Source organism: Lissotriton vulgaris, chromosome 12, assembly GCF_964263255.1.
Source record: "Lissotriton vulgaris chromosome 12, aLisVul1.2, whole genome shotgun sequence".
In the NCBI taxonomy this organism is placed as follows: domain Eukaryota; kingdom Metazoa; phylum Chordata; class Amphibia; order Caudata; family Salamandridae; genus Lissotriton; species Lissotriton vulgaris.
The window spans coordinates 140,422,201-140,449,663 of NC_141700.1; the positions used below are offsets into that span (position 1 = coordinate 140,422,201).

Genomic DNA, 27,463 nt, shown 5'->3' on the forward strand with positions numbered 1-27,463 from the left:
TTCGTTACCTCGTGGGAGAGAGTCTAGCACCAAGGACGAGGAAGGCATACGAAGGGGCGTTTCGGGCTTATTTAGCCTTTTTGGGGACTGAGAGAGGGGGGCTTTGGGGGCATGAGGATTGGGTAGTACATTTTCTGATGTCCTTGCGTAAGGCTGGGAAGTCGGTGGCTACAGCCCAGAGGCATCGCGCTGCCATTTCCTTTGTTGCCAGGGCGCATAATATCCAGGACCCGACAGCGTCTTTTGTGGTACAGAAAGCGCTGCGTGGGTGGCAACGCCTTGAGGGTCGCAAAGTAGATGAGAGGCGCCCGATAGGTCTGGATAGGTTGTCCCAGTTGCTGGCCACACTCCCCGCCACATGCTCGTCTCAGTTCGAGGCCTGTTTGTTCCGAGCTGCTTTTACGCTTGCATTTCACGGGGCAATGAGGATAAGTGAGCTGGTAGCAAGGAACAAGCGGGATGTGGTGGGGGGGTTGTGCCGGGAACACGTTCAGATCAGGGGTGAGACGATGACTGTATCCTTTGTCAAGTCAAAAACCGATCAAGGTGGGGTGGGTGACTGCATAGTCATTCGCAGGATTTCAGGGTCTCCCATGTGTCCGGTGAAGTGTTTAGAAGATTACCTAGCACAAAGGGTGGCATCATGGGGGGGGACATTGTTGAGACACGCGGACGCCACCCCACTGACGAAGTTTCAGTTTCAGCGGGTGCTCGCGATGTCAATTACCGCAGCGGGCTTGGACCCGGGTGAGTTTGGGACCCATTCCTTTCGGATAGGGGCTGCCACTGAAGCTACAGCCAGGGGTCTTAATGTGGAACAAGTAAAACGAGTGGGGCGTTGGTCCTCCAATTGTTATAAGAGGTATGTGCGGTTGCACATGTTGTGAAGCTGTAATAATGTACTCACGCTTCTTGTCTTTTGTTTGGTTTTCAGTTACGCAAGCCTTCGAGGCGGGGCGGACTATGCAGTCGACCCAACACCAGGCCAGCGGTCTGACATCACCGGCTGTGAGAAAGGAGGTGTGGGTCGTGGGCCACTCATACGTGAGGCGTGCCGCTGACGTATTCGAAGCAGGTGACATGATTCACGTAGCTGGGGAATACGGGTACAGAATGTCCTTCTACGGAAGGGGCGGTCTCTGTATTGACCAGTTTCAGGCATTCTTTGAGGGTTTGTTAGGGCGGACGAGGTCACCGCCGTCTATAGTCATAGTACATTTAGGGGGCAATGATTTGGTCACCACCGGTAGACGACTTCTCCTGGAGGCAATGCTTTCCACTGTAAGTTGGTTGGCGAGGAAAGTTCCGGGGTGCATAATTGCGTGGTCTCATATGATCCCACGAAAAGTGTGGCGGGGGGCTGTTTCGATCCCGGCTTTGAACCATTCTGTTAGAAAACTTAATAACAAAGTGAGTAGGTTGTTTCGTTCCAGGACATTGCATTCTATCTCGCACGGTTGTATTAATGATGACAGTATGTATCTAGGGGATGGTGTGCATTTGTCCCGGGTGGGAAATGAGTTACTCATAGGGGACTTCTTAGCATGGTTAAAAACGTTGGAACATGACCTTTAGCTAGGAGTTTTGTGGGGGGCCCGGATAGCCGGTCAACTATCCGGGCCTGTGGCGGTAAGGTCATGATCGGTGAGCACTAATTAGTAGATCCCTATGAGTGGGCGTCACCCAACACGGATGGGAGCGCTCGGGAGAGGTGGCCATTGGCCCCTCAATGGGGAGGCGGTCCCTTCTAAGGATGGGTCGCCGGAAGTAAAGGAAAGGCGGTCAAGGCCCCTTCCTTTGTAGGAGGGGTTACAGCCCCCTCCTGGGGAATTTCCCGGGGCCAGTGACATCTGCGACGGCAGATGCGGTAAGTAGTGTGGGGTTGGGATAAGGTCTACGGTACCTTCTAGATACCTCACACGAGTATTCGAACGACCTTTAACTGGCGTCGAGTCTTTAGGTGCCCCCGTCAAGTCAAGGGAAATTGGTAATAGTTGCACTTGAGGTACGCCTCCGTGCTGTCGCCCAGCCCAAGTGGGAGGGGTAAGTCTGGTTAGGGATCTTGACACCGGTTATGATCTTGCCGTTGGCCCTTAAACGTTAGGTTGTACAATTTCAATATGTCAAGAAATGTCTTGTAGGATGCTAGTTCGGCTAGGAGAACCTCTGTATTAGAGAATCTGTTAAGGTTAGCCAAACATCGTAAATATGGTAATGAAATTGTACATAACATGAAACGTTTAATGTTTTAATTTTGTTTTAATAAATACGGCCGGGATGGTCACTCCATCCCACTTCCAAAAACTTCAAGAACTGTTTCCGGTTTCCCTCCTTTTGGGGATTGATTGTGTTGAGAGGGGGTGGCGGGTATCTCGGCCATATGGAAAGGGGCGACCAACTCGGTCCCCCCGAACGTATGGCCGAGTGCCTCGATCCCCCCGGGAAGCCATTTTTGGGCGGGAGGCGCGCCTCAGCTGGTATGCCCGAAGCGGCGTAGCTGGGGCGCGCTCGTTCCCGCCCTAGAGTGGGCTGGCCTAGACACCGACGCAGCCAGCCACGCCCTCGGGGCAGGCAGGGGCGGGTATACGCCCGCCCTGAAGACGGATAAAAAGGGACGCAAGACCAGAAGACATCCTCTTGTTCTTGTGCTCTGAAGCTGCACCTCCTCGCTGCACGTGAGCTCGGGACAGAACAAAGAGCCAATTTTGACCCACCCACCAGCCCCTGAAGACAGCCAGTTGTGTATAATAAAGTTGATTAATTTTTGCTTCGGTTTTCGTATACAGGTTGTAGTGCCATGTTGATGAGTTAATAAAGAATGGTTGCTTTGAGTATGTTTTCCATTAAAGATATTCAGTGTAATGTTGAATTTTTAATGCATGCCCTTTCGGTCATAGTGGCCAATGTATTCGTAGGTTAATTTGCACTGTCGTATTTATTTTGGTAGGCGGTAAGGTCATGATCGGTGAGCACTAATTAGTAGATCCCTATGAGTGGGCGTCACCCAACACGGATGGGAGCGCTCGGGAGAGGTGGCCATTGGCCCCTCAATGGGGAGGCGGTCCCTTCTAAGGATGGGTCGCCGGAAGTAAAGGAAAGGCGGTCAAGGCCCCTTCCTTTGTAGGAGGGGTTACAGCCCCCTCCTGGGGAATTTCCCGGGGCCAGTGACATCTGCGACGGCAGATGCGGTAAGTAGTGTGGGGTTGGGATAAGGTCTACGGTACCTTCTAGATACCTCACACGAGTATTCGAACGACCTTTAACTGGCGTCGAGTCTTTAGGTGCCCCCGTCAAGTCAAGGGAAATTGGTAATAGTTGCACTTGAGGTACGCCTCCGTGCTGTCGCCCAGCCCAAGTGGGAGGGGTAAGTCTGGTTAGGGATCTTGACACCGGTTATGATCTTGCCGTTGGCCCTTAAACGTTAGGTTGTACAATTTCAATATGTCAAGAAATGTCTTGTAGGATGCTAGTTCGGCTAGGAGAACCTCTGTATTAGAGAATCTGTTAAGGTTAGCCAAACATCGTAAATATGGTAATGAAATTGTACATAACATGAAACGTTTAATGTTTTAATTTTGTTTTAATAAATACGGCCGGGATGGTCACTCCATCCCACTTCCAAAAACTTCAAGAACTGTTTCCGGTTTCCCTCCTTTTGGGGATTGATTGTGTTGAGAGGGGGTGGCGGGTATCTCGGCCATACGGGATCAGGGCCAAACTGGGTATGCATAGTTTATGCCTTGACTGCACAATGGCACATGTAGACCCCTCACCCCTGTTGCTAAGACCCGCGCGTCTCCAATGGGATCAGGTGCCTGCATGAGGAGCAGTCTTACCTTCATTGCCGTGTGGTGAATTCTCAATGAAAGATACATCATGCATGTAACCGGCTCCTCTGGTTTCCTGCAGCGCAGGGCCCCTCAGTAGCGAAGTGAGGAGCCAGGTTCGTAATCAGATTTTTGTTCTGAAACCCCTTTGCGGCACATTTACAGGGCCCATTGTTTCTCCAGATGCAAATGTTGCCCCTTGGCAGGAGCTCTGTTGGGAGTTTCTGCGCAGCGTAATAACTTGTAGATACACCGATCGGTATAAGGCACTCACCCCGGGCTGTGCCTTCTATGCGTGATTTTATTACCAGAAAGGAGCAGTGGTACTTTCAGGGGCTCAATGGCCGTCATCTGTACCATGCCACTCTCTTTTGGGTTAAAAAACCCAAACCTTTACCCTAGCCATACATCATAACCTTCGTAAAACCGGTACTCTATTCCTTTTTCTTGCCCTAAAATGAACAGTCACTCTAGCCCTAACACTTGCCCTAACTCACTCAGACTAACCATAAATCTGACTTTTATACTAACATGAGGTTTTCCTGTATACTTACATGTGTAACTACATGTACTACTATTTTTAATTTAGTTAAGAGAATTGTCACAAAATACTGAAACATTTGACAAAAACCAGGGAATAACTGGCCAGTCCCTCTCTTCTCTTTCAAAAGGAGTACCAACTTGAGAGAGATGCTTGCCCACTCATGTAATAGGCCACCAGCATTAACAACACCTGGACAAAACACGTTATGGGACCTACCCACAGTGCAGGGACATTTCCAGTGTGGACATTGTTCAATTTGTCCATTTTCCAAGGTATAGAAGGACAGAGACATCGGAACGCAGTATCCGTGAGTGGCGAAGCACCACGCAAACTGCATTAGTGAAAATGTTATCTATATGATAAACATGCCCTGTACACTAAGGTATATAGACATGACCACACGGAAGATATGCATCAAAATAGGTAAATATCAGATGTAAGAAAAGTATTACATGTATGACTACATACTATATAGAACAAAAACTTTCAGATAAGGACCTAGAATGGGTAGTATTAGAAAATATAGATCTGAGACTAAACCACAATATTACTCAGAAACTTTTTAACAGGGAACAATGTTGGGAGTATCTTTTGAAAACAAATATAGGTGGCCTAAACAACGACATAGCCTGGCTCCAAGTTAGTTTTCAAGCGAGCGGCCTGTTTGCATGGGTGACTTGAATATGGACAAATATAATTTTAGTTCCGCATTCAAGGTCTGTGATTTTGGTCTGTCTGGGTTTTAAATGACTATTGTTTAGGAAATAGGTCATTGTTGAGCACGGCTAATTAAACAAACAAACAGATGCTTCCCCGTAGAGAAATTTACTGTAGTTCACAACCATATTCACTATGCCTAACAGATCTTTTTGAATCGCTATCTCTCACACAAGGACTTGATCATAGGTCTGCTAAAGTTATACTACTCAGTTTGTTAAATTCCCAATATTGGAATTAAATAATCTGTCCTCGAGTAGCAGTCTGGGACTAATTAACATGTAATCAATTTGATGAATGAAAGACCGTTCCCCATGGGAAATTTATATAAATAGTAATAATTATTCAACATAATCTGCTTTTTATCTGGATATGTTTTCCGTATTAGGGGGCATATTTACAATGTCTTGCGCATCTCTGCAAATGAGCAGGGATGCGCCAGAATAGATGAGACACGCAATTCTTCCCTTGCGCCGCCATAGATGCGTCGGATTTACAATGTGGCGCACCGTGGCACAAGGAGAGGCAGATGCGTGACGCATCTTGTGGCGAAAGGACGGTGCATTGCTGGAGTCATGTAGCAATTGCGACGCAACTCCAGCAATGCACATACTTAACGTGGTACGTCACTCCTTACCCCTGCTTCAAGCAGGCGTAAGGGTTTGACGCAGTGTCGTCGTAAAACTGACTCAGTGAAATCTTGTAGATTTCACTGAGTCAGTTTTACAAGGCTTTCCTGCAACGGAACGCCCACGCTGCGATGTAACGCCCACATGAAAGCTGAGGCAGGTTTCATGTGAAGCAGTGCTTTACAACGTGATGCATCTGCCTAGATGTGTCACGTTGTAAATAAGTTGCAACGTGGTGCATGATTTACGCCGCCGCTGCGTCACAGAGGTGACGCAACGGCGGACCAAACGTGTCGCAAGCGACTTGTAAATCTGCCCCTAAGAGTTGTTCAATTAAACATAGGGGCATAGCATGCGCTCTACATCACTGGACATCAACTCTCATGATTCTAGTGCAGATCACGAGTAAGACGCACTACACAGCACCCTGCTGTCCATTTTCTCTAGGATTGCCACCCACAATATGTGGGCACCACTCAAAAGCCTCCCATTAGGACCACGATTCCCATGACTCATTGAGAATTATAAATAATGAACTGGCCTTTACATGCAACACGCATATACTCTTAAAGCCCTCAAACTACATTCCTGGTTATTGCCGGTAGGAGAAAGGAATGCTTAGTAGGTCTAAGATGCAGGGAGAGACCTTTGAAGAAGTAAGTGAATTCCCCTATGCCAGGCACCCTGTGAATTTAATTGTGGAGTTTTGTTTATAATCCATAATCTCCCCCACATAAGGCACATAAGGCCCTCTTAGTTCACTCCTCCATGAGCCCTGGAGCTCCCAAAAGTGAGGGTAAGATGATGAATGAGCAGGTGTGCATTGTATATACATGCAAATTTAATCACAGCGTGATTTGCAGTGGATACCACATTTAGTTTTGTGAAAAAAGGTGGTTTACTATGATTACAGTGTAGACACAGTTGACACAGCATGCTATTTTGAGGGGCATAGTCTCCCTCTGAGTTTATTTCAATATTCAGATTTTTGGTTTATCTTATCTTTTATATATATATGGACAGGACCTCATACAGACTGAATGAGAAGCGATTAATTCTCTTACCGGCTGAAACATTACATGGGTATTGATTGAGTGCTGCTCTTGTATGATTGAAGTCAGGGACTTGATATACGAAAATCCCCGTACCTACACAGGCCATTGGATAGGGCTGAAACATGTTGACCTGCTGGATGTAGGAGTAATAAGAGTCTCCTAGTAAATCCCATAGTGAGTTTAACTATCTCTTCACCACCCCACTAATAAAAGGGATATTTTCTTTGGGAACATGATAGGGATTTTTATGCTTACTGCCTTGCCTAGATCCTTCAACCCTTATTCCTGCAAGTGCCCTCAATAGGTTTTAGGGCCCCCGCCAAAAGAAGATTCTTTGGCGAGGGCGGGATGACCGATGATGAAGCTTGGCCCCCTGGGGAAGGTGGCAGGGGAGAGTTGGGGTCACCCCGTCAATTTTTAAGAATAGTCTAAAGGTCCTGTTAGAGCTACACAAAAGGCAGCTGGAGGAATATGGTTTAGTCCAGAAATCAGGAATCAGGAACATAAAGTCTCTAATATTGAGCCACTATTAAGCTACTTGTGGTAATAGTTTGGGAGAATGCAGACTTAGCTGGGTCTTCCTTCTCTCATTCCCCCGCCCCTGAAAATATGGGGTTATTCTTGCAGCAATAACTGAGTAATAATCACGAAATACAGCCCTATAGAAGGTAGTCTCTGGTTTGGACCATATTGAATGCCACAAGAGTAAAAGATTAGTTAAATCATGTCCTCTGAAAAGGCTAAGCGCTGTTCCCTGTGACAAAGATAAGTTGAGCATCTGTGCGGGATGGCCAGTGGCCTTCTCAAGAAGGCATTTAATGTTCTTGCACCACAATCTACTTAGCCTCATAGACCAGCGTCACACCGAGCAATAGAAAGAACCTTACTCCTTTAAATAGGGCTCATCTCCCTGAGCGGTTTGGAGCCCAATTTTTTGGCAAACTTAAACACTTCCTTTATTGATTTCAAAACTGCTGATTCCTGATGTTCCTCAAAAGGACCTACTTGCCAAGAGAATCAATTTGGAACCCCAACTACGGAAAAGTACATACTTTGGTAATCTGAACACCACAAATGGTATGAGGTTGTGACTTTGCAACCCCCTGTTCACAAATCATTGTGAGGGGTATACTTACATTAGTTGTAATGCCCAGTTGGTGCACAATAAGTATAAAGGAATCAATAAATTTTTTTAAGCAACATCCTGTTCCCTCCATTAAAATTGCGCCATCCGCAAGGAGTAAAACAGGTATTGGACGAGCAGCAAACTGTAGCATATCTGAACAAACATCAACCAATTACTTCTCTAGATCATTATTAGACAGTGTAAATATAAAGGAAGCAAACACAACCCACTGTTTAACTCCCATTTTGATCTTAAAGGCATCTGTACACTTACCATTAGGAAAAAAATGGACCTTAGCTATCGTTTGGTATACATTTGATATAAAAATTGGCCTAAAGAACTCACAGTGGCCCATAACTGTGTAGTAAACACAGTCAAATGCGCGGCAAATGCCCATAAAGCCCAGATGAACAAACCACTTCCTGTTCACAGTGTACTTACAGATTCAAATATACAAATGTAAACACTAGTACTGTACCCAATCTCTTATGGAAACCAGATTGAGCATCCAAAGGTTAGAATTTCCCTCCGCCCAAAATTCTACTCTTTCCAGTAATATTCTCTCTATCATCTTTACTGTAGAATCTAATAAAGAGATAGGTCGGCACCATTTGGGATCCGCTCTATTCCCTTTATTAAAGATTTGGATTACAATGGACTGCAACCACGTAGATGGAAAATCGCTGTCTTCTAGCACTGTTAAAACATGAATTAAATGGGACTCCAAAGATCCATTTTCTATTTTTACATGTTCATCAAGACACGTCTGAGCCTTGGGCTTTACCAAGTTTACTCTTTTTAACAACTGAGCACACATCAGTCAACTCAAATGAGATGGAACAGTACCTAAACTCTTAAATGGAATCCCTGTCTACTATGGCGGGAATCCCCTCTGGTGACTGATGATAAATGCTGCTAAAATGCCTCATCCACTCCAAAGCTGGGATCAAAGCCTCAACTGAAGAAGTAGTTAATTCCTTGAAAAAACACAGAATTAATATTAAAGGCGCTGTTATTTTTGGCCTCAAAGGCTAATAGCAAGCATCCCTACCTTTTCAATCAGATCCTGGCTTTCCTGGTCTTCAATGCACTTTGTCAATTGAGTTCTTTAATACGATCAAGAGGAGTAAATCTATTACAGGATCAAACATTGTATACTTGTTCCATAACCACGGCCATCTTCACCAGAGAAGCTACTGGTCCCAGTTTTCTAAAATCAGCAGGTCTCTAAAAATAAAACAACATAAAGAACTTTAATCTCATGCTATAATGTAAAGCAGAGGGATTCAATCAGGGCATAATATGACCTGCCGGAGTAGGACTTCTAAAGTTCTCTACCACACAGTCACCAGGACAGGTTGTATTTCCCCACCCCATGCAAGGTAACCGTTGCAACATAAATATAACATCAAGGAGACGAGGTGTACATCCTAAACCCTTTAGTGCAGGCATGTTTCTCAATTCATCCCAATTCTCAGGCTGGTTGAAATAGTGGGGAGGGACATTATTTAACACCACGAATAAAGTGTAGCCTCAGAAGTTAATGGCAATGACAGTGCCACAAGTGTTGGGCGGGAATGGGTAGGAGTCAGACCAACAGGTGCTTCTAAAGGAAATACAGATGCAGGTTTATACACTTCTGGACCTCGCACCCTGTATTCTCCACTATGTGATCTTTCCTGCTCATCATAAGTTCTAACAGCTTGCTATAGCTTCACCCTCTCCATCGGATCCCTATTTGTGTAATTTGTTATGTCACTTAAGGGATTACCTTTAGAGCTGTTATTACACTCTACCAATTTAAATAAGGAAGTTTCAAGAGACTTCAATCTAATAGCTACTGGATGAAAGATATTCATTATGGGATCCTCCAAAGATGGTAGAGAGGTATTTAATTTCTCAGATAGCAAAGTAGAAATGTCTTCTTTTCTTATAAAGCCAAAACGTCCTCTGCACTTAGAGAATTAACCGAACCACTCACATTTATTGCTGCGTAACTCTTGCATCTTCTTTTTGCGTTTGTGCTGGTGGCAAGTGGATTAATGAGGAGGGAGTAATACTGGTGATAGACATAGCTGCATTTGAGACACAAGGCTTGTTCAAATGTACTTCAATAACATCAACTTGCTTTTGTTACACAACTAGAGTCTTATTAGTGGATGGAGGTTTAAAGGGCATCATACACACACTCTGTGCTACCTCGAGTCTCTCCTTGACACTGGCAATTTCATTGTTCATTATTCCCATCACGTCTCTCAAAAAATGAGCTATCGAAGAAGCAGCTGCACAGTCATTACCACCAGTAAGACTTGTACACTTTCTCTTACCCTTGTTGACCTCACAAAAACTTCTTATAAAATGTAAAAGATATATTAGATTAAATGAAAAGTCCAAAAACCAAGATCTCAGAGGGGTGGCTGTCGCTGAGCCCTGTCTCCTCCTGTCTCTGATGGGCCCAGTAGGGCACGTCTTGGCCAGTTTTAATCTAGGATTCAAATACGGCCTTTTTAGCGTAGAGGTCCTGCCTCCGCCAATAATGATGCACTGTGAGCCTGAAAGTCCATCACGGCCCCTGTTAGTTCCGGCTTCTGTCCCACGCTGTGAGAATCAAGCATGCACTTTATAGCCCTGAGGTCCCGCCTTCTCTAACAATGGTGCAGTGTGGGTCTGGAAGTCCAGGAGGGCTTCTGGTAGTCTGGCTGAGTCCCTGTTATATGCTTATTATTTACTTTGTTCTCTCGTGCTTGCAAGCACGAGAGATCTCTGCCATGGTTTTGGAATCCAGACCTTCAGTTGCGAGGATTCCTCGAACGTCACTTTGGACGTTGGCTTCCTCACGACTGGATGGCTCTGGTTGTGGGTGCTTGAATCGGAGATTACTTCCAGAAATAAATACCAGCTTGAACCTACGCTTGTCTCTGGCTCCTACTCTTAACATCTTTGGCGACTATCGGGATTTTCTCCGCACCCACCGCCAGTCAAGCTTTCAGGACTCACCAAGACTCGATCACCTTTCGTCTTCAACAATGAACCAGCCTCCAGTCCAACTCAACTCCAGTCCAGGTCGTATACTTTTGGACATTCTCCCATCCATCACCTGGCCCCCGGCGTGGATTTCTCCCCTTTTTCTGGCGCTGCTTGTTCATGCCAGTTGCTACGCGCGCCCAGTCACGCGCGCAACATTCTAACTTTTGCTCGCGCTGCTTCACGCGCGCTACGCTACGTTCTCAAGACAAGCCCACCGCCCTTGGAAAATCACGTCGTACCGTATCCTTGACGACGACGCTGGCGGCCATTTTCGACGACCTTCCAAGCCTTCGCCTGGCATTACAGTGCAGCATTAAGCACGTTTTGCCGTGTTTCATTTTATTTTCAACTACAGCGATAGGCACGCTTTATTGCCTACCACGTTTATTTAACCTCTTCATTCCAAAGTCATCTATCAACCACAGCGATAGGCACGCTTTACTGCCTACCATGTTTATTTGACTTTCTCATTTTAAAGTCATTTATTATCAACAGCATTAAGCACATTTTACCGTGTTTCATTTTTATTTTCAACTACAGCGATAGGCACGCTTCATTGCCTACCATGTTTATTTGACCTCTTCATTCCAAGGTCATCTATCAACCGCAGCGATAGGCACGCTTTACTGCCTACCACGTTTAATTGACTTTCTCATTTTAAAGTCATTTATTATCAACAGCGGTAGGCACGCTTTACTGTTCATTAACATTTCATTCATTAACATTTTTAACTCTATCATATTTTATTTTAGTCTTCTCATCTCACCATGGCTTCTTCTCAACAGTTCCAAACACCAGCTCCTTTCCTCCAAACTCCTGGAAAACCTACTATTGCTTGGCGCAACTGGCTCAAAGGCTTTGAGAACTATTTGGTAGCCATCGATGCCACCAAATATGATCCTCCTCGCAAGGTTGCCATTCTTTATGGTTGTTTGGGGGTTGCCGCTCAACAAGTTTTTGAAAACCTACCCCATATTTCTTCTCCTGCTGGTGAGTCTGGTGACAACTGGAATGTTTACCAAGAAGCCATTGCTCGCCTCAACAAACAATATGGCGATGAGCCCAGTATTGTATTGGAACGTCATAATTTTTTCAAACGTAAACAGAGCATTGATGAGAGCGTAGAAGACTATATTGCTCAACTCAGAATCCTAGCTTCTACTTCCGACTTTGGTGCTAGCACAGATACCTCTATCAGAGATCAATTTATTTTTGCTTGTTTTTCAAAAAAAATCCAGGAACGTTTATTAAGTTGCAAAAACCCTTCTTTAACTGAAACAATTGATATCGCCAAGGGGATTGAACGTGCAACTTATTCCTCTAAGATTCTACAAGAAAGCACATCTCAACCTTCTGTTCATTTGGTCGAACAAGCTTCTGGTTTCACTTCCATTGACCTTGTTAACAATTCTTCAAAACAACCAAATAGGAAACCTCTCACTTGCTACAGATGCGGATCTAGGAATCATCTTGGCAATTCTCCCATGTGTCCCGCTTCTGGCAAGAAATGCTCCTCCTGCAAGAAAATTGGTCATTTTCCTTCTGTTTGCAGGGGTCGCAAAAGATTCGCTAAAGTCAATAATATTGAATTTCAAGAAAATGTAGAGTCTTGTTCCACCAGACTTAATGATGTTATGTTGTCAATTGAATGTGATTCTCTTGAATTTACTAAAATTAAGAGTCCCTTGTGTGAATTGTTGATTGGTACAATTACAATCCAGGTCAAAGCAGATTCTGGTTCCCCCATCACCTTAGATTCTGGTACCCCCCCATTCCTTACCAACCTAACAGGAACCTCCGGTCGACAGAGGCGTTCCTCGCTGTTGTTCCCAGAGTGAAGCGAGCCAGGTCTGGGGGCAGGATGTTCTCCTTGAACACCGCCAAGCTCTGGAATGCTCTCCCCATCTCACTTCGGTCCAACCCAGACCTCCTTTCATTCCGTAAAAGTCTAAAGACCCTACTCTACGCTAAATCCGACTCCCCCTAGATCCCCTCCAGGTACTCCCTGCTTCTACTCAGCGCTTGGACACTTTCGGGCAGCAAACGCGCTTTACAAGTACTTTTACAATTACAATTACAATTACAATCACCATTTTATCTGACCTTACCTTTTATGCTAATTGGAGTAAAGTTGTTCTTTCCAAGTCAGATCTCCATCTCAAAGCATTTGGCGAAAAGGACATCGATATGTTGGGCTTCTTTTATTCCAACATTGCTTGCCTAGGCAGATACACTTTCACCAAAGTTTATGTTGCCCTCAAGGGCAGGTATGTCGTAGGTTGGTTTGATTTAGCCAGAATGGGTTTGATCCTCAAGCCTGGTTCTGATCAACCCATTGCCTTAGGGGATATTCCTCATGACTATTATACTAGTCATGATGCTGGGGACTTCGATATTTCAGATCTTTCCTTTCCCATAGTCAAAATAGACACCTTGCTGAGTTCCTTCCCAAACTTATTTAAAAATAAGGTTGGTACAGTGCTCGGTTTCAAGCATGAAATTCGACTCAAACCCAATGCTCAGCCGGTTGTCCACAAAGTCCGTCCCCTTCCCTTGAGCGCTAGAGACGAACTTAAAAGCGTTCTGAAGAACCTCTGCGATGAAGGAATCATTGCTCCCTGCGACTCGTCCGAATGGGTTTCCCCCATTGTCTTAGTTCTCAAGAAAACTGGAGAGGTGAGATTGTGTGCCGATTTACGCTCCCTTAATAACAATATCATCGTAGATTGCCACCCCCTTCCCAAAATTCATGACCTATTGGCTAATTTGGGTGGGGCTAAATTCTTCTCCCTCCTTGACCTCAGATATGCTTATCACCAGATTCCCTTGTCTCTCAGATCCCAGGAGTTAACAACATTTATCACCCCCTTTGGTGCTTTCAAGTACCTTAGGCTTCCCTTTGGCTTGGCCTCTGCAGCCAGCATTTTCCAAAAACTAATGGACAACCTGTTTCAAGACATCCCTGGCGTACAGGCGTATCAAGATGACATCTTGGTCTACGCCAACGAATCTTTTCAGCATAATCACACTCTTAATACTGTACTACAAGTCCTGGAAAAGGCCGGCATGACCGTTGGACACGACAAGTGTAAATTTGGTGTTCAAGAGTTAGATTACTTGGGCCACTCCCTTTCTCCCAATGGCATTAAACCAAAGTTCTCTTTAATTAAAGCCATTCGAGATGCTGAACCTCCCAAGGATCGTGATGCTCTCCGCTCCTTCTTGGGCTTATCCGAATACTACTCCAGGTTCGTTCATGGTTACGCACAGATTGTTGAACCTTTAAGAACTCTCTTGAGGAAGGGTGTAAAATTCGTTTGGTCTCAAGACTTACAAAAAGTCTTTAACCAAGTCAAGAAAATCATTGAAGACTCACCTGCTTTAAATCCTTTTTGCGACGGCTCCAAGTGTTTTATCACTGTAGATGCCAGCCTTACCGGTTTGGGTGCCGTCTTGGGACAATGGGTCGAGGGCAAGGAACACACGGTTGCCTTTGCATCCAGAACACTTCTTCCTGCTGAAACCAGGTACAGCACAATTGAACGAGAAGCCCTGGCTTGCGTTTGGGTAATTCAAAAGTTCAAATCCTACATTTGGGGTCGGGAGTTCAAGATTTACACAGACCACAAACCCCTTATGCACATGCTTTCCGACAGTACTTCTAATAGGGCTTCTGCCAGACTTGTTCGTCTCCTTTCCAAACTCCATGAATTTCACTTTGTCATCAAACACATTCCCGGGGGTAAGAATTTCAGGGCCGATTGCCTCTCAAGAATGTCTTTAACTGATGATGTTATTGTTAATGATGATATTGAGTGTGTTGTTGCCACCATTGATGCTGTTGCTGAATGTCAACCTATTTCTGAAGCAGAATGGAATATAGCTTATAAAAATGATGTTATTCTTTCCAAAGTCAAGGATTTCATTATCAACAAATGGCCTGAACGTAGAACCTTACCCTCTGAGCTTAAAGGTTTTGCTAATGTTTCAGAAGAACTCTCTTTGGTTAATGATATGGTCATGCGCAACGATTTATTTGTTCCCCCTCAGTCTGTTCGTGATCATATCATTCGTTCTGCCCATCAGGGTCACCTTGGTATTGTTAAAACCTGTCAACGCATCAAGCAATTCTACTGGTGGCCTTCCATGGACTCTCACATTAGAAAGATGATTGACAATTGCACTCAGTGCATCCTCTCTGATAAGCATTGGAAAACCCTTTCCACACCTTTATGCCCTGTCCCTCTACCAGCCGGTCCATGGGACAAAGTAGCTTTGGACTTTTCTGGTCCATATGATGTCTTGCCTTTAGAGCACAAGTTTCTTATCCTTCTTGTTGATTATCACTCTAAATGGCTCTATTATTCCTTTTGCAATTCTGCTTCTACTGACAATGCCATCAAATTTTTACAGTCTGTTTTTGACGTCGAGGGCTTTCCCAAGTCCATCGTTACTGACAATGGAACCCATTTTGTCTCTCAGAAAATGTGCTCTTTCCTCAAGTGTCACGATATTTCTCATTACAAAGTTGCCTTGTTCTCACCATCCTCAAATGGTCTAGTAGAAAGATGTAATCGCATTATTAAGGAGGGTGTTCAAACTGCTATTTCTTCTAGGCTTGACCCCTTGCCTTTCGTTCATGACAAAGTGTGGGCCTACAATACCTCCCCGCATTCCACAACTGGGGTCTCACCCTTTAGCTTACTTCGTAAAAGAGGAGTTCATTCTGCTCTCAATCCTAGTTGGTTGCATAAGGATTGTGATTTGTCTGATTCTTCTTTTTCTGTTCAAGATCATGTGAGTGCTAAACAATTGTCAATGAAATCACGTTTTGATGAAGGTAAGCATTCTGTTGATCACCCTTTGCAAAAAGGTGATATGGTTCTTATCAAGAATCCCAAAAGAGTGTCAAAAGGGAGATCTAAATTTTCCTCTCCAAATTTGGTCACACAAGTTAGTAAAACCTCAGCCCTTCTTGATGACAGTGGGTGGTGGAACAAGCGAGCTCTTGTTAAGATTTCTCCACTTCAAGCCCATGTCATCAGGGAACATGCCACTTCAGATTCTGAGCATTGTGATTGGTTTGATTTCCTTTATGCTCAACCACCCTCTTCCAATCCAGTTGCTGATTCCTTCTCCAACCCAGTTGCTGGAACCTCTACGTCCTCTGAGGCTACCGATTCCGCTCTTTCCCAATTTTCTCCAGACTCTCTCCCTTCCACCTCTGCTTTATCACAGTCCTCTGTCCCCGCAGAGTTACCATTATCTCACGATTCGTTTCCACAGGAAACTTCTGAGGTGGCTACAAAAAGGGCTTTTCGTTTAAAACAGTTATACTGCAGATTGAGAGACTATGTTTTAGAATAATTCTGCATTACTTTACTAATACTTTTGTTTGCTCATTGCTATTGCTTATGTTTCCTTTTGTATGTTTTCCTTGTTTCCCTTCTTAGTGGGGAAGATGTTATATGCTTATTATTTACTTTGTTCTCTCGTGCTTGCAAGCACGAGAGATCTCTGCCATGGTTCTGGAATCCAGACCTTCAGTTGCGAGGATTCCTCGAACTTCACTTTGGACGTTGGCTTCCTCAGGACTGGATGGCTCTGACTGTGGGTGCTGAATCGGAGATTACTTCCAGAAATAAATACCAGCTTGAACCTACGCTTGTCTCTGTCTCCTACTCTTAACAGTCCCGCTCACAAATAAAATAGGTCTTTCCAATATAATTGTGTTGCTTGGCAGACAACTAAAGGATGCTGTCGCAGTAATAATAAGAAAAATTGGTTCCTGAGAAATCGGTAGGCTTGTGAGATGTTTCTTGATGTTAACTGTGTTTTGAAAGGTCCACAGTCAGGGACTGCATGTTCTAAGAATGCAAGGGATTTATTTTTGCAATCAGGTCCTATTCTTTGAAATGATAATACCTCCAAGACAGCCAGAGCTAGACACCTTTGAAAACAATTTTAACATAGTCTTATCCATCCCCAAACTTTGCTAAATCGGTCTTCAATTCTGTACCAATGTTTACACTGGAAAGGTGCATCTAAACGTGGCCTTAGTTATATTTGCCGCTTCTGAAAAGGTTAAATCACAATAAAAGTTTTGTTTGCTCATTGCTATTGCTTATGTTTCCTTTTGTATGTTTTCCTTGTTTCCCTTCTTAGTGGGGAAGATGTTATATGCTTATTATTTACTTTGTTCTCTCGTGCTTGCAAGCACGAGAGATCTCTGCCATGGTTCTGGAATCCAGACCTTCAGTTGCGAGGATTCCTCGAACTTCACTTTGGACGTTGGCTTCCTCAGGACTGGATGGCTCTGACTGTGGGTGCTGAATCGGAGATTACTTCCAGAAATAAATACCAGCTTGAACCTACGCTTGTCTCTGTCTCCTACTCTTAACAGTCCCGCTCACAAATAAAATAGGTCTTTCCAATATAATTGTGTTGCTTGGCAGACAACTAAAGGATGCTGTCGCAGTAATAATAAGAAAAATTGGTTCCTAAGAAATCGGTAGGCTTGTGAGATGTTTCTTGATGTTAACTGTGTTTTGAAAGGTCCACAGTCAGGGACTGCATGTTCTAAGAATGCAAGGGATTTATTTTTGCAATCAGGTCCTATTCTTTGAAATGATAATACCTCCAAGACAGCCAGAGCTAGACACCTTTGAAAACAATTTTAACATAGTCTTATCCATCCCCAAACTTTGCTAAATCGGTCTTCAATTCTGTACCAATGTTTACACTGGAAAGGTGCATCTAAACGTGGCCTTAGTTATATTTGCCGCTTCTGAAAAGGTTAAATCACAATAAAAGTCATATGCCAAGATGTGAAACAGTCCCCTGGTCCAGTTTATACTGTAAACTTCAAAGTATTTATGCTAATTCACTGAGACCCACGAAGCAAACTGACCTTTCCCAGACGTATATGTTAATTTGGTTATCTTATTGTTTAGAATGAAACAGGCCCACAACGGAAACAGACTTGCCCTGCACAATACGTTAAACATGGGTAGACAAATGCAGATATGAATATGTCTTATACACAAGTGGGTAGTAGCATTTCAAAGACAAATACAAGAATAAATGCAATATGGCTAACATCGAGCCCATGGACTATATGCAACATTGTAGAGGAAGGGGCGTGGAGTAGAAGGCATTCTTAATACTCATATCAAAACAGCAGTGGGTTGGAAAGAATCCATTGGTAGGAAGGAAATGTAAAATGAGACGAGTTGAGGAAACAGAAGAGGTTAGCACGGTACTAATATGCACAATGAAAAGTACCTCCCTAAAATGATCATACAATTCTTGCCAAAGATTGGTTACAGCTCACACCTCTTTCATGTACCAAAAAGCCTTTGAATTCATTTACTAATTTGTATGAATATATTCTCAGTGACATATGATATCGTTAGACTATACAAAAAATATATATGTTAAAAAATAAAATCGTTGTATATAATTGATAACTACTCTGTAGATCATCTTATTAACTGATTGGATCTTCATTGGCAAAAATGGTATAATTATTTTCCGTGAGGTACCTTTAATTGTGTATATTACAGTAGTAATCAACCTCACAGCTACAAGACCCCTCCCCCTCTCCCTCAGCGGTAGTTCAGTACCAGCACGAACTAAAGCACTGGCACGAAGGTCTTACAAGACTAAGAATGGGAGTTAATGGCTGAATAGAAAGCCATTTGCAAGACAGTCAGCAAAGCTGAGGAGAGAGAGATTTTGAAATGTGGGGCAGAGGGTAGATCTATAGTTTAGAGTTTACTAGCTGGTACTCTGCCCATCAGGGTGACGGAGCACATTATGGCTGTAACCCTCACAAGCTGCAGTCCATCAAGAATAGAATTCACCTCTGGTCCTGATCAGTGATCTCTGTACTTCATGGCGGTTCCTAACAAGGTACAAGGTTTGATGGATGACTGCCCTATGTTTTGATGACTGTCTTCCAAGCTTTACAACCTTCTGTTTTCCCAAAACAACTCTCCAAATTTGGAGTTTGATATTCAAAAACAGAAGACTAATAAACCCAACTCCCAGGGAGGGTTTTCCCTGGGTCTGTGAGGTCATTATTTATTTTTTTCAGATACAAAAAATGTACCTCACACAATCCCTCCAAAATAGGGTGGGCAGTGTAATGCCCTTCCTCTGATGCACCCTACTCCTTGGGCAATCAGAGGAAGGTTTCAAGGAAAGGAGCAGACGGTAGACCCATCGACAGAAAGATGGCAGTGTTCCCAATCCCAACCCTAAATAGGGTGGGTGGTCCGTCTTTTTGAAGGACAGGGTAGTCCATTATGTTTGTGAAGGAGTACTCTGTCAGCTGAACACTAACTCACCCTCAGAGTTTGCTGTAAACTTTAGGTGAATGACACCTCTAAAGGGATCTCATTATCCATTGCTTGTTTGTTTCATTAACTATATTCTGTGTAATTTTACATTTTGGCAGGTATTTTGTGCCAGATAATATGCGGTAATGATGTGTTTCCCTTTTCCCTTCACAGACAGTTACACAGAAAGGACCTTGGTGGAACTTGTGGCCGCCCCACCCAAGCAGAATGCGCTGCGCAGTCCTGTCCCCCTGGCCTGTGTGGTCAGGGCTGTTTCCGGACCAGTCTGGGTGTCCTGGAACATTTCTGGGAACTCAGTTGAAGGGCAGACAAGATTGACCAGAGACGCATATGGGGACTTCACCTTTATAAGTCATATCTCCATCTCCCCGGACAACTGGACCAGAGGAGAGGTGTCCTGTAATGTCCAGTTCAATTCGTCTCAGAGCGTGGTGACGAGAAGTGCAGACTACAGAGGTAGATTTTATTTCCTTATTCATGAAAAATTCTGATGTAATTTCCAGAAATGTGTGTAGTGCTCCAGAGGAAAAAGTTACTGATGACCCAGTTGACTTTAATTCATTACCAGAGATGTTATCTTTTTCGGATTATTACCTGGAGCTCTTCATTGTCACGTGGGCTGTTGCTTCTCTCAGATTCTGTTTGATCTCTCAGAGATGTTTTTATTTAAAGGTTAAACATGAGCTGTTTCTTCTCTCACATTCTGTTGCTAAACTAGGAACCTTCTCAAGAACTCAGAACCCATGCCTCAGATCATCCATGCACTCACAACTTGATGCTCACTCTGTTTTTCTACTCCTTGTTAGTAATTTGCGAATGTCGCTATTACCTGTTGTAATGCTGAATGTTTAGAGCAGTAGTTGTTAACCTTTTCACTTCTGGGGATCCCCACGCATTACTGGAGTCTGTGAACCCCACTAATCATTACTGGTATCCAGGGATCCCCATTGAGTCATTACTGGAAGAAGGGGACCTTGGCTTAAGCAATTTGGAGATTTGAACATCAAAACAATACACAAAAATACAGAAACAAGCACTCATCAAACAAATAGGTAAATAATGATGAAATGTTTTATTTAATTCACAAAGATAAACAATCAAAACTTTAATTTTAATGTGATGGTTGGGTCTTTTCTAAATTCAACTGAGGACACTCCCTGTCCATACTATATTCTGTGTGATGCATTTGAACTGCTCACGCAAATCAATCTGAGGACACCAACTTAATCTTTCACCTCCAATTGGAAAATCCTTCCCATTTACTTAATACATTTTTAAGTTTCCAATTTGACCTTTTGCTTTTTCATTTACATATACTTTATTAGCTTGATAAAACGTCATTTACTAAGCAGTTGCAGACCTCTCCAGTAGCCGTTGCGAGCCCAGGGGTCCCAAGATCACAAGTTAAGAACAACTTGTTTAAACTCCCTAAAGCTGAAGTAGCTGTACACTGCCATGTTTGTGCTACCTAAAGGCCTTGAGCAACATTGTAAACTGCTTTCCATGCATAATACCCAAAGAACTTGTGGAATGTACCAAGCATGGTAGGCGGTCCATGTAAACACTGTAACTCATTTACAAAACCAGACAATCTAGTACATCATTATATTGCATGTTCAGTTTCTAGTGCCAAGAGGTGAAAATGGCTCACCCATAGCATGCAGCCGCGGCACGCATCCAGTTTTACAGTTCCAACAAAACATTTTCTATTTCAAGCAAAAAAACACAATAGTACACATTAGAAATGCTGGAAAAATGTTTGGATTTTTTCAAGACTACACATGGGTAAAAAATAAAATTGCCCAGCCCTATTAACAATCACCCTGCTAATCCATCAGGAACTTCGGAGGTGACTGCGTCAGGCTTTTGCACATTGAGGAAAATTTGACGTAACATATTTTCTGTATCCTTCCCAGCTCTCTTCGATGTTGACTTCAGTCAATGCACTGCTCCCCTGGTGTCTGGGATCCTCCTCTTGCTGCTGACTTTGGCATTTACCTTCTACAGGCTTCACCACACTTCAGATAAAGGTAATGGACCCCGGCCTCACCAGCACCACTGCAGCAAACCGGCATTGTTAACCCCAATATCAATCTCTGAATATATGGTACCTACTTACTATTTTCTATGTATATCATCAAAATCCATACATAACCTTGAGACAAATCGCCCCTCCATTTTAACATCCAATGTGTAGTCTTCTCTAGCTTCTTTAGGCTATATTTGAAATTGACAAGTAAATTGAATAAAAAAAATACAGCAGTTCCATGTACCATACATTTGTAGAAACTTTGGGCCAGATGTAAGTAATCCCAGATTACCAATTCTTAAATACCGAATCATACCGATTCGGTATTTAAGAACAGGCAAATGGGATGTAGGTAATTTTACCGTAAAAATTACCGAATCGGTAAGTTTCGGTAATTACCGAATCAGTATTTACCGATTCGGTAATTGCCATTCATTCCTATGGGCTTGGAGGCCCATAGGAATGAATGTCAATTACCGAATCGGGAAATACCGATTCGGTAATTGGGGGAAACATTGAAGGGTGGCAGGGTGTCACTTTGAAACCCTGTTGCACCCCTCAATTGTGTATGGGTGCACATGTTGCTGACATACATGCCCTAAGGGCATGTATGTCTGCAACATGGCACTGAAGCAAATTGCAAAAAATTGCTTTTTGGGGTTTTTTCTTTATTTACCACCAACTTGTAGTTGGTGGTAAATAACGAATCCCAAAAAGGGAAAAGCACTCATTTGAGTGCTCCCTACATTGCTAATTTGGTAATTTACTGATTCGGTATTTTAAGGAATCAGTAATTTACCGATTCCTTAAAATACCAAATCGGTAAATTACCGAATTAGCAATTTGGGCACCTACATCTCAGTAGCCTAATTCCGGTAGGTAACGGCCGAAATTCGGTAATTTCGGCCGTTACCGACCGGAATTACGCTTCCTACATCTAGCCCTCAATGCTTAAACACCTTGCAGCTGTGTTTCAAACATTCACATTTTGGTTGAGGCTTTTTACATAGAAGTGACATTTTAGGGGACTCATTTTAGACCTCATCTGAATGCCCTGGGAATTCTCCTATTAAGTTCACTATCCAGAGTTTCCAATTCAAGGGGTAAGAGTAAACATTACGGGGTCAGGTGCTACAAAATTTCAATGCTTGAGTTACCACTGAAATCAGAACCAGAATTGCCAATTCCCACAGAAATTTCACACCTTGCTGCGGGGTTTCATCCAGAAATGTTGGTTGTTTTCACCAGTCAAAATCTCTGGGTGAATAAAAACATATCTGCAGTGTTCTCTCACATGTCATCCTTCTGCAGCTGTAAATAACAGCTGTTACTCACCTCATAAGAAGAAAAATTAGCCTACTAATTAGGCCCTTTCTGGGTATTGAGGCCTTTTACTGCAAAAGGCTTATGCAAGGCTTATCCTGTGTTCGGTGAAAAACAAATGTCGTAAAAACAGTCTAATTTGCTGCCTCCTCACATTATTCTTCTCTAACCTTTATAATTAAATTTTGTACGCCCTCTGTCAAGTATGATGAATGCTAAAAGTACTGTGACTACAAAAATATTGTGGACAAAAATATTGAAGACCATTTACATTTTTGTTTTACAATAACAGCAAATTTTAAAATATTGTTGACAGTAATACGGACCCGTGACCAAGGCGAGTAATCGCTGAAACGCGTTGGGGGTTTAGTTCCATGAACTGTCTTTCCATGCTGGAATAAACTGAATACCCACGAACTTTGTTGGATGGTGTAATTTGATGGTGATTAATACTGGATTTCGAGTGCATTTCACGCTATGGCTTGAGCGTGTGGTGAAACGTAATACAGACAGGGAGCCTTTGACCCTGGTGTGCACCGCAGTCTGAGTGTCCCGGTTTTTCGAAGGAAGTGAACTGCATATATATATATATATATATATATATATATATATATATATATATATATATATATATATATATATATATATATATATATATATATATATATATATATATATATATATATATATATATATATATATATATATATATATATATATATATATATATATATATATATATATATATATATATATATATATATATATATATATATATATATATAGCCTACTTAAGGTTGCCAGAAGGTAGTTATAGTTAGGACCTAGTTTCCATGGGAAAAGCATTTTTTGATTTCCGAATGACTTTGTTGCAGTTTGACGAATCTTCGCTAAATTTTCAAAACTAATGGGCCAGTCACGTCAGCTGCTGTCTTGTTAAGTGGGGCCGAGAAAAAGGGGGGGGGGGTCCCAAAACCCAATTACACCAAATTTGGCAGAAAGGTAGCTCTTGGCCCAGAAAGCACTCTTTTTGTTAAATGCTGTAAACCCGTTCAGTAGTTCCTGAGATATTTAAAGATTTCTCAGATATACAACAGTGGCCGCTGTGGATCCATGAACCCTACCGATATTGTGCCTGAGATATGATTGGCTGCCAACACTTGAAACCAGGAAGTGTTGGCAGCCATCTTGTGACTCAGTTGAACCGAGTCAAAAGAAAAAACTTTTTAAAAAAAGAAAAGGAGGCAGGGTAAAAACACCCTGACCCCTCAGGGCTATTGAAGGTGTCCCACAGGGACCCCCAGGTGCTTAAAAAACAGTGTGTTCCACTTTGAACACAAGAGATCATTATGCTCTCACTTGTTCAAGTGGTAGGGGAAAGTCCTTGTTACTCCTGAGGGACCTTAGGTGCCAAGAAGCCCTCCTGCTACCTCCTATAAGTCCTACACAGCAGGATTCTTGAGAGCTGGTCAGAGACCAAGCCGCATTTCTTCACAGCTCTGCAAACGCGATCACTAGTTAAAAAACCATATAAATTCACTTAAAAAAACAAAGCTTACAAGGACATTATAGTTAGCAGGTAAAATTTAAAATACCTGAGTTAACTATAACTCATGGCCCCGTAATGCACTTCTTATGACCTCACATATTACATCACTCATGACATGACCAGTGACATCATTAATGACATGGCTGTAACGCAATATGTGACATTTCCACTGTGATTTCAAATATTTCACAACACAGGCAAATATGGCAGCTTGAAAATAAGTATTTGATAGGAATTGGTGCAGTCCTCTTTTAGTTGCCAGATATGTTTATCCAATGGGGGCTATTCAAGATGTATACAACTTGAATGTGACATCCTCTATTTTTAACCAGCATTGAGAAAGGGAGAATTCCCAAAAGTCATTTGCTGGATGTCAAATAAATTACCTGTGCAGAACCTGATGAGTGCTCCAGTTCGTTCCGATGGAACTTGTGGTTTGAATTTACTCGCGAGGCCATGTTCACGTTGGAGGCACCCGTCATTATGAGTTCAACGGTTTCTGTGTGGCACATGTGGGACGAATATATATATATATATATATATATATATATATATATATATATATATATATATATATATACCAATGTAGCTCCTCCGAATTTCTAGGCGTCTCAGGTCACAGCCTCGCACACCAGCAAACAAGGGAGACGGACCACAAACGAATCAGCATAAGTAGTTCATTATATCCACAGAGATCAGCTACGCGTTTCTGGCAAGTTATGCCCTTGATCACGCTGCAACATGGAGATAGACGAAATGCTTTTTTATGCAGAGTTAGAGAGACACCCCCTCACAGTGACATCATGTATCATGTGATAAGTAAACAGTGAGAAAATACTACCACTGAATGTTAATGCAGTATGATCAGCACAAAATTGTATTTCTGGATGAATCCAAATATTAGGCATAAATCCTACAAAGGTATTAATGATCTATATATATATATACACAACATAAAACTCAAAAGAAATTAACTGTATAAATACAGAATCAATAATAAGAAATACCTCAGATGTAAACAATGTGCCAATTAATACAGCCTCATTGTAGTAAGCCTGTTGCAATTCATAGGCTTAACATTGTGTGCAAATCTAGCTCAAAACAGTAGTAGACAATAAAGTGCTAAGTGAAAGTAAAATGTATGTGCAAAGAGTGCGAGAAATAAAGTGCAATACCATTCATCATAAAAGAGATAAAAACATCACGATATAAGAAACTTCTCAGATCCCTGAGATCAGTAGACTGTATATCATCCATGAGTACAATTCATCTCTTAACAATAAATAGTATAGAAATATCAAAAAGTTGTTAAAAGCCCAATAAATACACCTGAATCGTAATAGAAAAATATATATACATATACAGTAAGATATATACATATATACCTAAGAATACAATTTAATAAATAATCACGAATTCATCTATAACTAACTATACAGTCAATAGAAAAATATCAAGGAATAAATACGAACCATTAACTCAAGTCTCATTTCATATTGCAATATATATATGTATAAAATACATAAAACAAATACACATATATATAGCTAAAAATACACCCATAGAGGAATAAATACATGATAAACAAAGATACAAAAAGTACTGTATGTATTTAATGTAGAAGTAGGAGGACGGAAGTAAATGTAAGAGTATCCAGACTCAAGCTCAACCTCGAAATAGGGAACCTAGCTAAGAGGAATTGAGTAATTAATGTAGTGTGCTTGTCTCTTATAAGGAAAGAACAACAAGGTAAGACAAAGCATCATAATAAAAATTATGCATTTCCTCAATGTTGTTCAGTCCATTGGGCCAACGACTATCCAGTTCAAGAATCATTTTGGTTTCAAGCTGTCTTAATAGTAATTCCCGGTCCCCACCTCTTTTAAGAAGGGGTATGGCTCCAACCACAAAATATTTCAAACAAGAGAGATCATTGTAGTGAATTCTCTTGAAATGGCGAGCCACTGGGTAGGCCGGGTCATTGTGCAAAATGGCGCGTAGATGCTGCAGAATCCTGACGTGCACCTGGAGCTTGGTACTTCCCACATATCTTAACCCACAGGTGCACGTCAGGACATAAACAGCATGGTCTTTCTTGCAATTAAAATTGCCAAAGATCGGTCTTGGCTCCACAGCAAAAGAAGTGGAGTAGTGCGAAGTATTTATGCCGAACCTACATGCACGGCAGCTAGAACACTTGAAAAAACCCCTAAACGGTTTTAACCAAGGAATTTTAGATTTTAATTCAGGGGCAGCTTTATCCAAAGCAAAGCCCATGTTTCTGGCCCGTCTGGAAGTGATAGTGGGGATGGCCGGTAACCTAGTGTTCAAAACATGGTCACTTAGAACAATAGGCCAGTTCTTTTTTAATATTGCTTTCAATTTTCTGTCCTCACTACTAAAGGCAGTAATCATACGTGGGCAATCTTCTCGAGATCCAGGGCTAATCTCTTGATCTAATTCAGACCAAGTTTCGGGAAAAAGACTCTGTCTGGATCTGAGTTTAGACTTCTCAACTGCCTGGTTCAAAATGATGTCAGAATAACCCCTGACCTTCAAACGTGCCAACAGATCCGTTAGGCAGTTTTCATAATCAGAGGGAGAACTACATATTCTTTTGAGCCGGAGAATCTCCCCATACGGTATCCCTGCAATGGTATGTTTAGGGTGCATGCTAGCCGCATGGAGGGTAGCATTCCCGGCTGTAAGTTTCCTATGCAAAGTGGTATTTAACTTGGAGTTAGCAATATAGACTTCTACATCCAAGAACTGCATAGTTTGTTTATCAATGTGTGCTGTGAAGTTAAGGTTCATGGAGTTGTTATTAATACTTTCAATAAATAGTAGTGCCTCGTCTTTGGTGCCTTTACATGCAATAAAGATATCATCAATATATCTTAGATAACACTTTACATGATTATTCATCCAGGTCGAATGTAGTGCGGCGAGGACCTGCTCCTCCCACCAGCCGACGTGCAAGCACGCGTAACTGGGGGAGAAACAGGCCCCCATCGCTACTCCTCTTAATTGTCTATAGATGTCTTTACCAAAAGTAAAATAGTTATTATACAAACATCACTCAATGAGTCCCAAAATAACGTTGTTATGTTCATAATAAGCTATAGGTCTCCTGGCTAGATAGAATTTGATAGCATTCAGGCCTTGGGCATGATCAATACTAGTATATAACGCTTCAACATCCAGCAAAATTAACCACATATTTTCCTCCCATTCAATGTCTGCAATTTTAACCAAAAAATCACTGGTGTCGCGT

The 27,463-nt window shown here is 42.4% G+C and overlaps 1 protein-coding gene across 1 annotated transcript in view; it reads left to right on the forward strand.

The window, feature by feature from the left end:
- The window catches only part of LOC147673685 (uncharacterized), a 42,265-nt gene extending 15,136 nt beyond the window's left edge, over positions 1 to 27,129 (forward strand). The window contains exons 4-6 of the mRNA XM_086945521.1: positions 19,442 to 19,744; positions 21,205 to 21,318; positions 27,119 to 27,129. Coding sequence (XP_086801647.1) covers positions 19,442 to 19,744; positions 21,205 to 21,318; positions 27,119 to 27,129 — 428 coding nt within the window. The remainder of the gene's footprint in view (positions 1 to 19,441; positions 19,745 to 21,204; positions 21,319 to 27,118) is intronic.
- Positions 27,130 to 27,463: the final 334 nt, after the last annotated feature.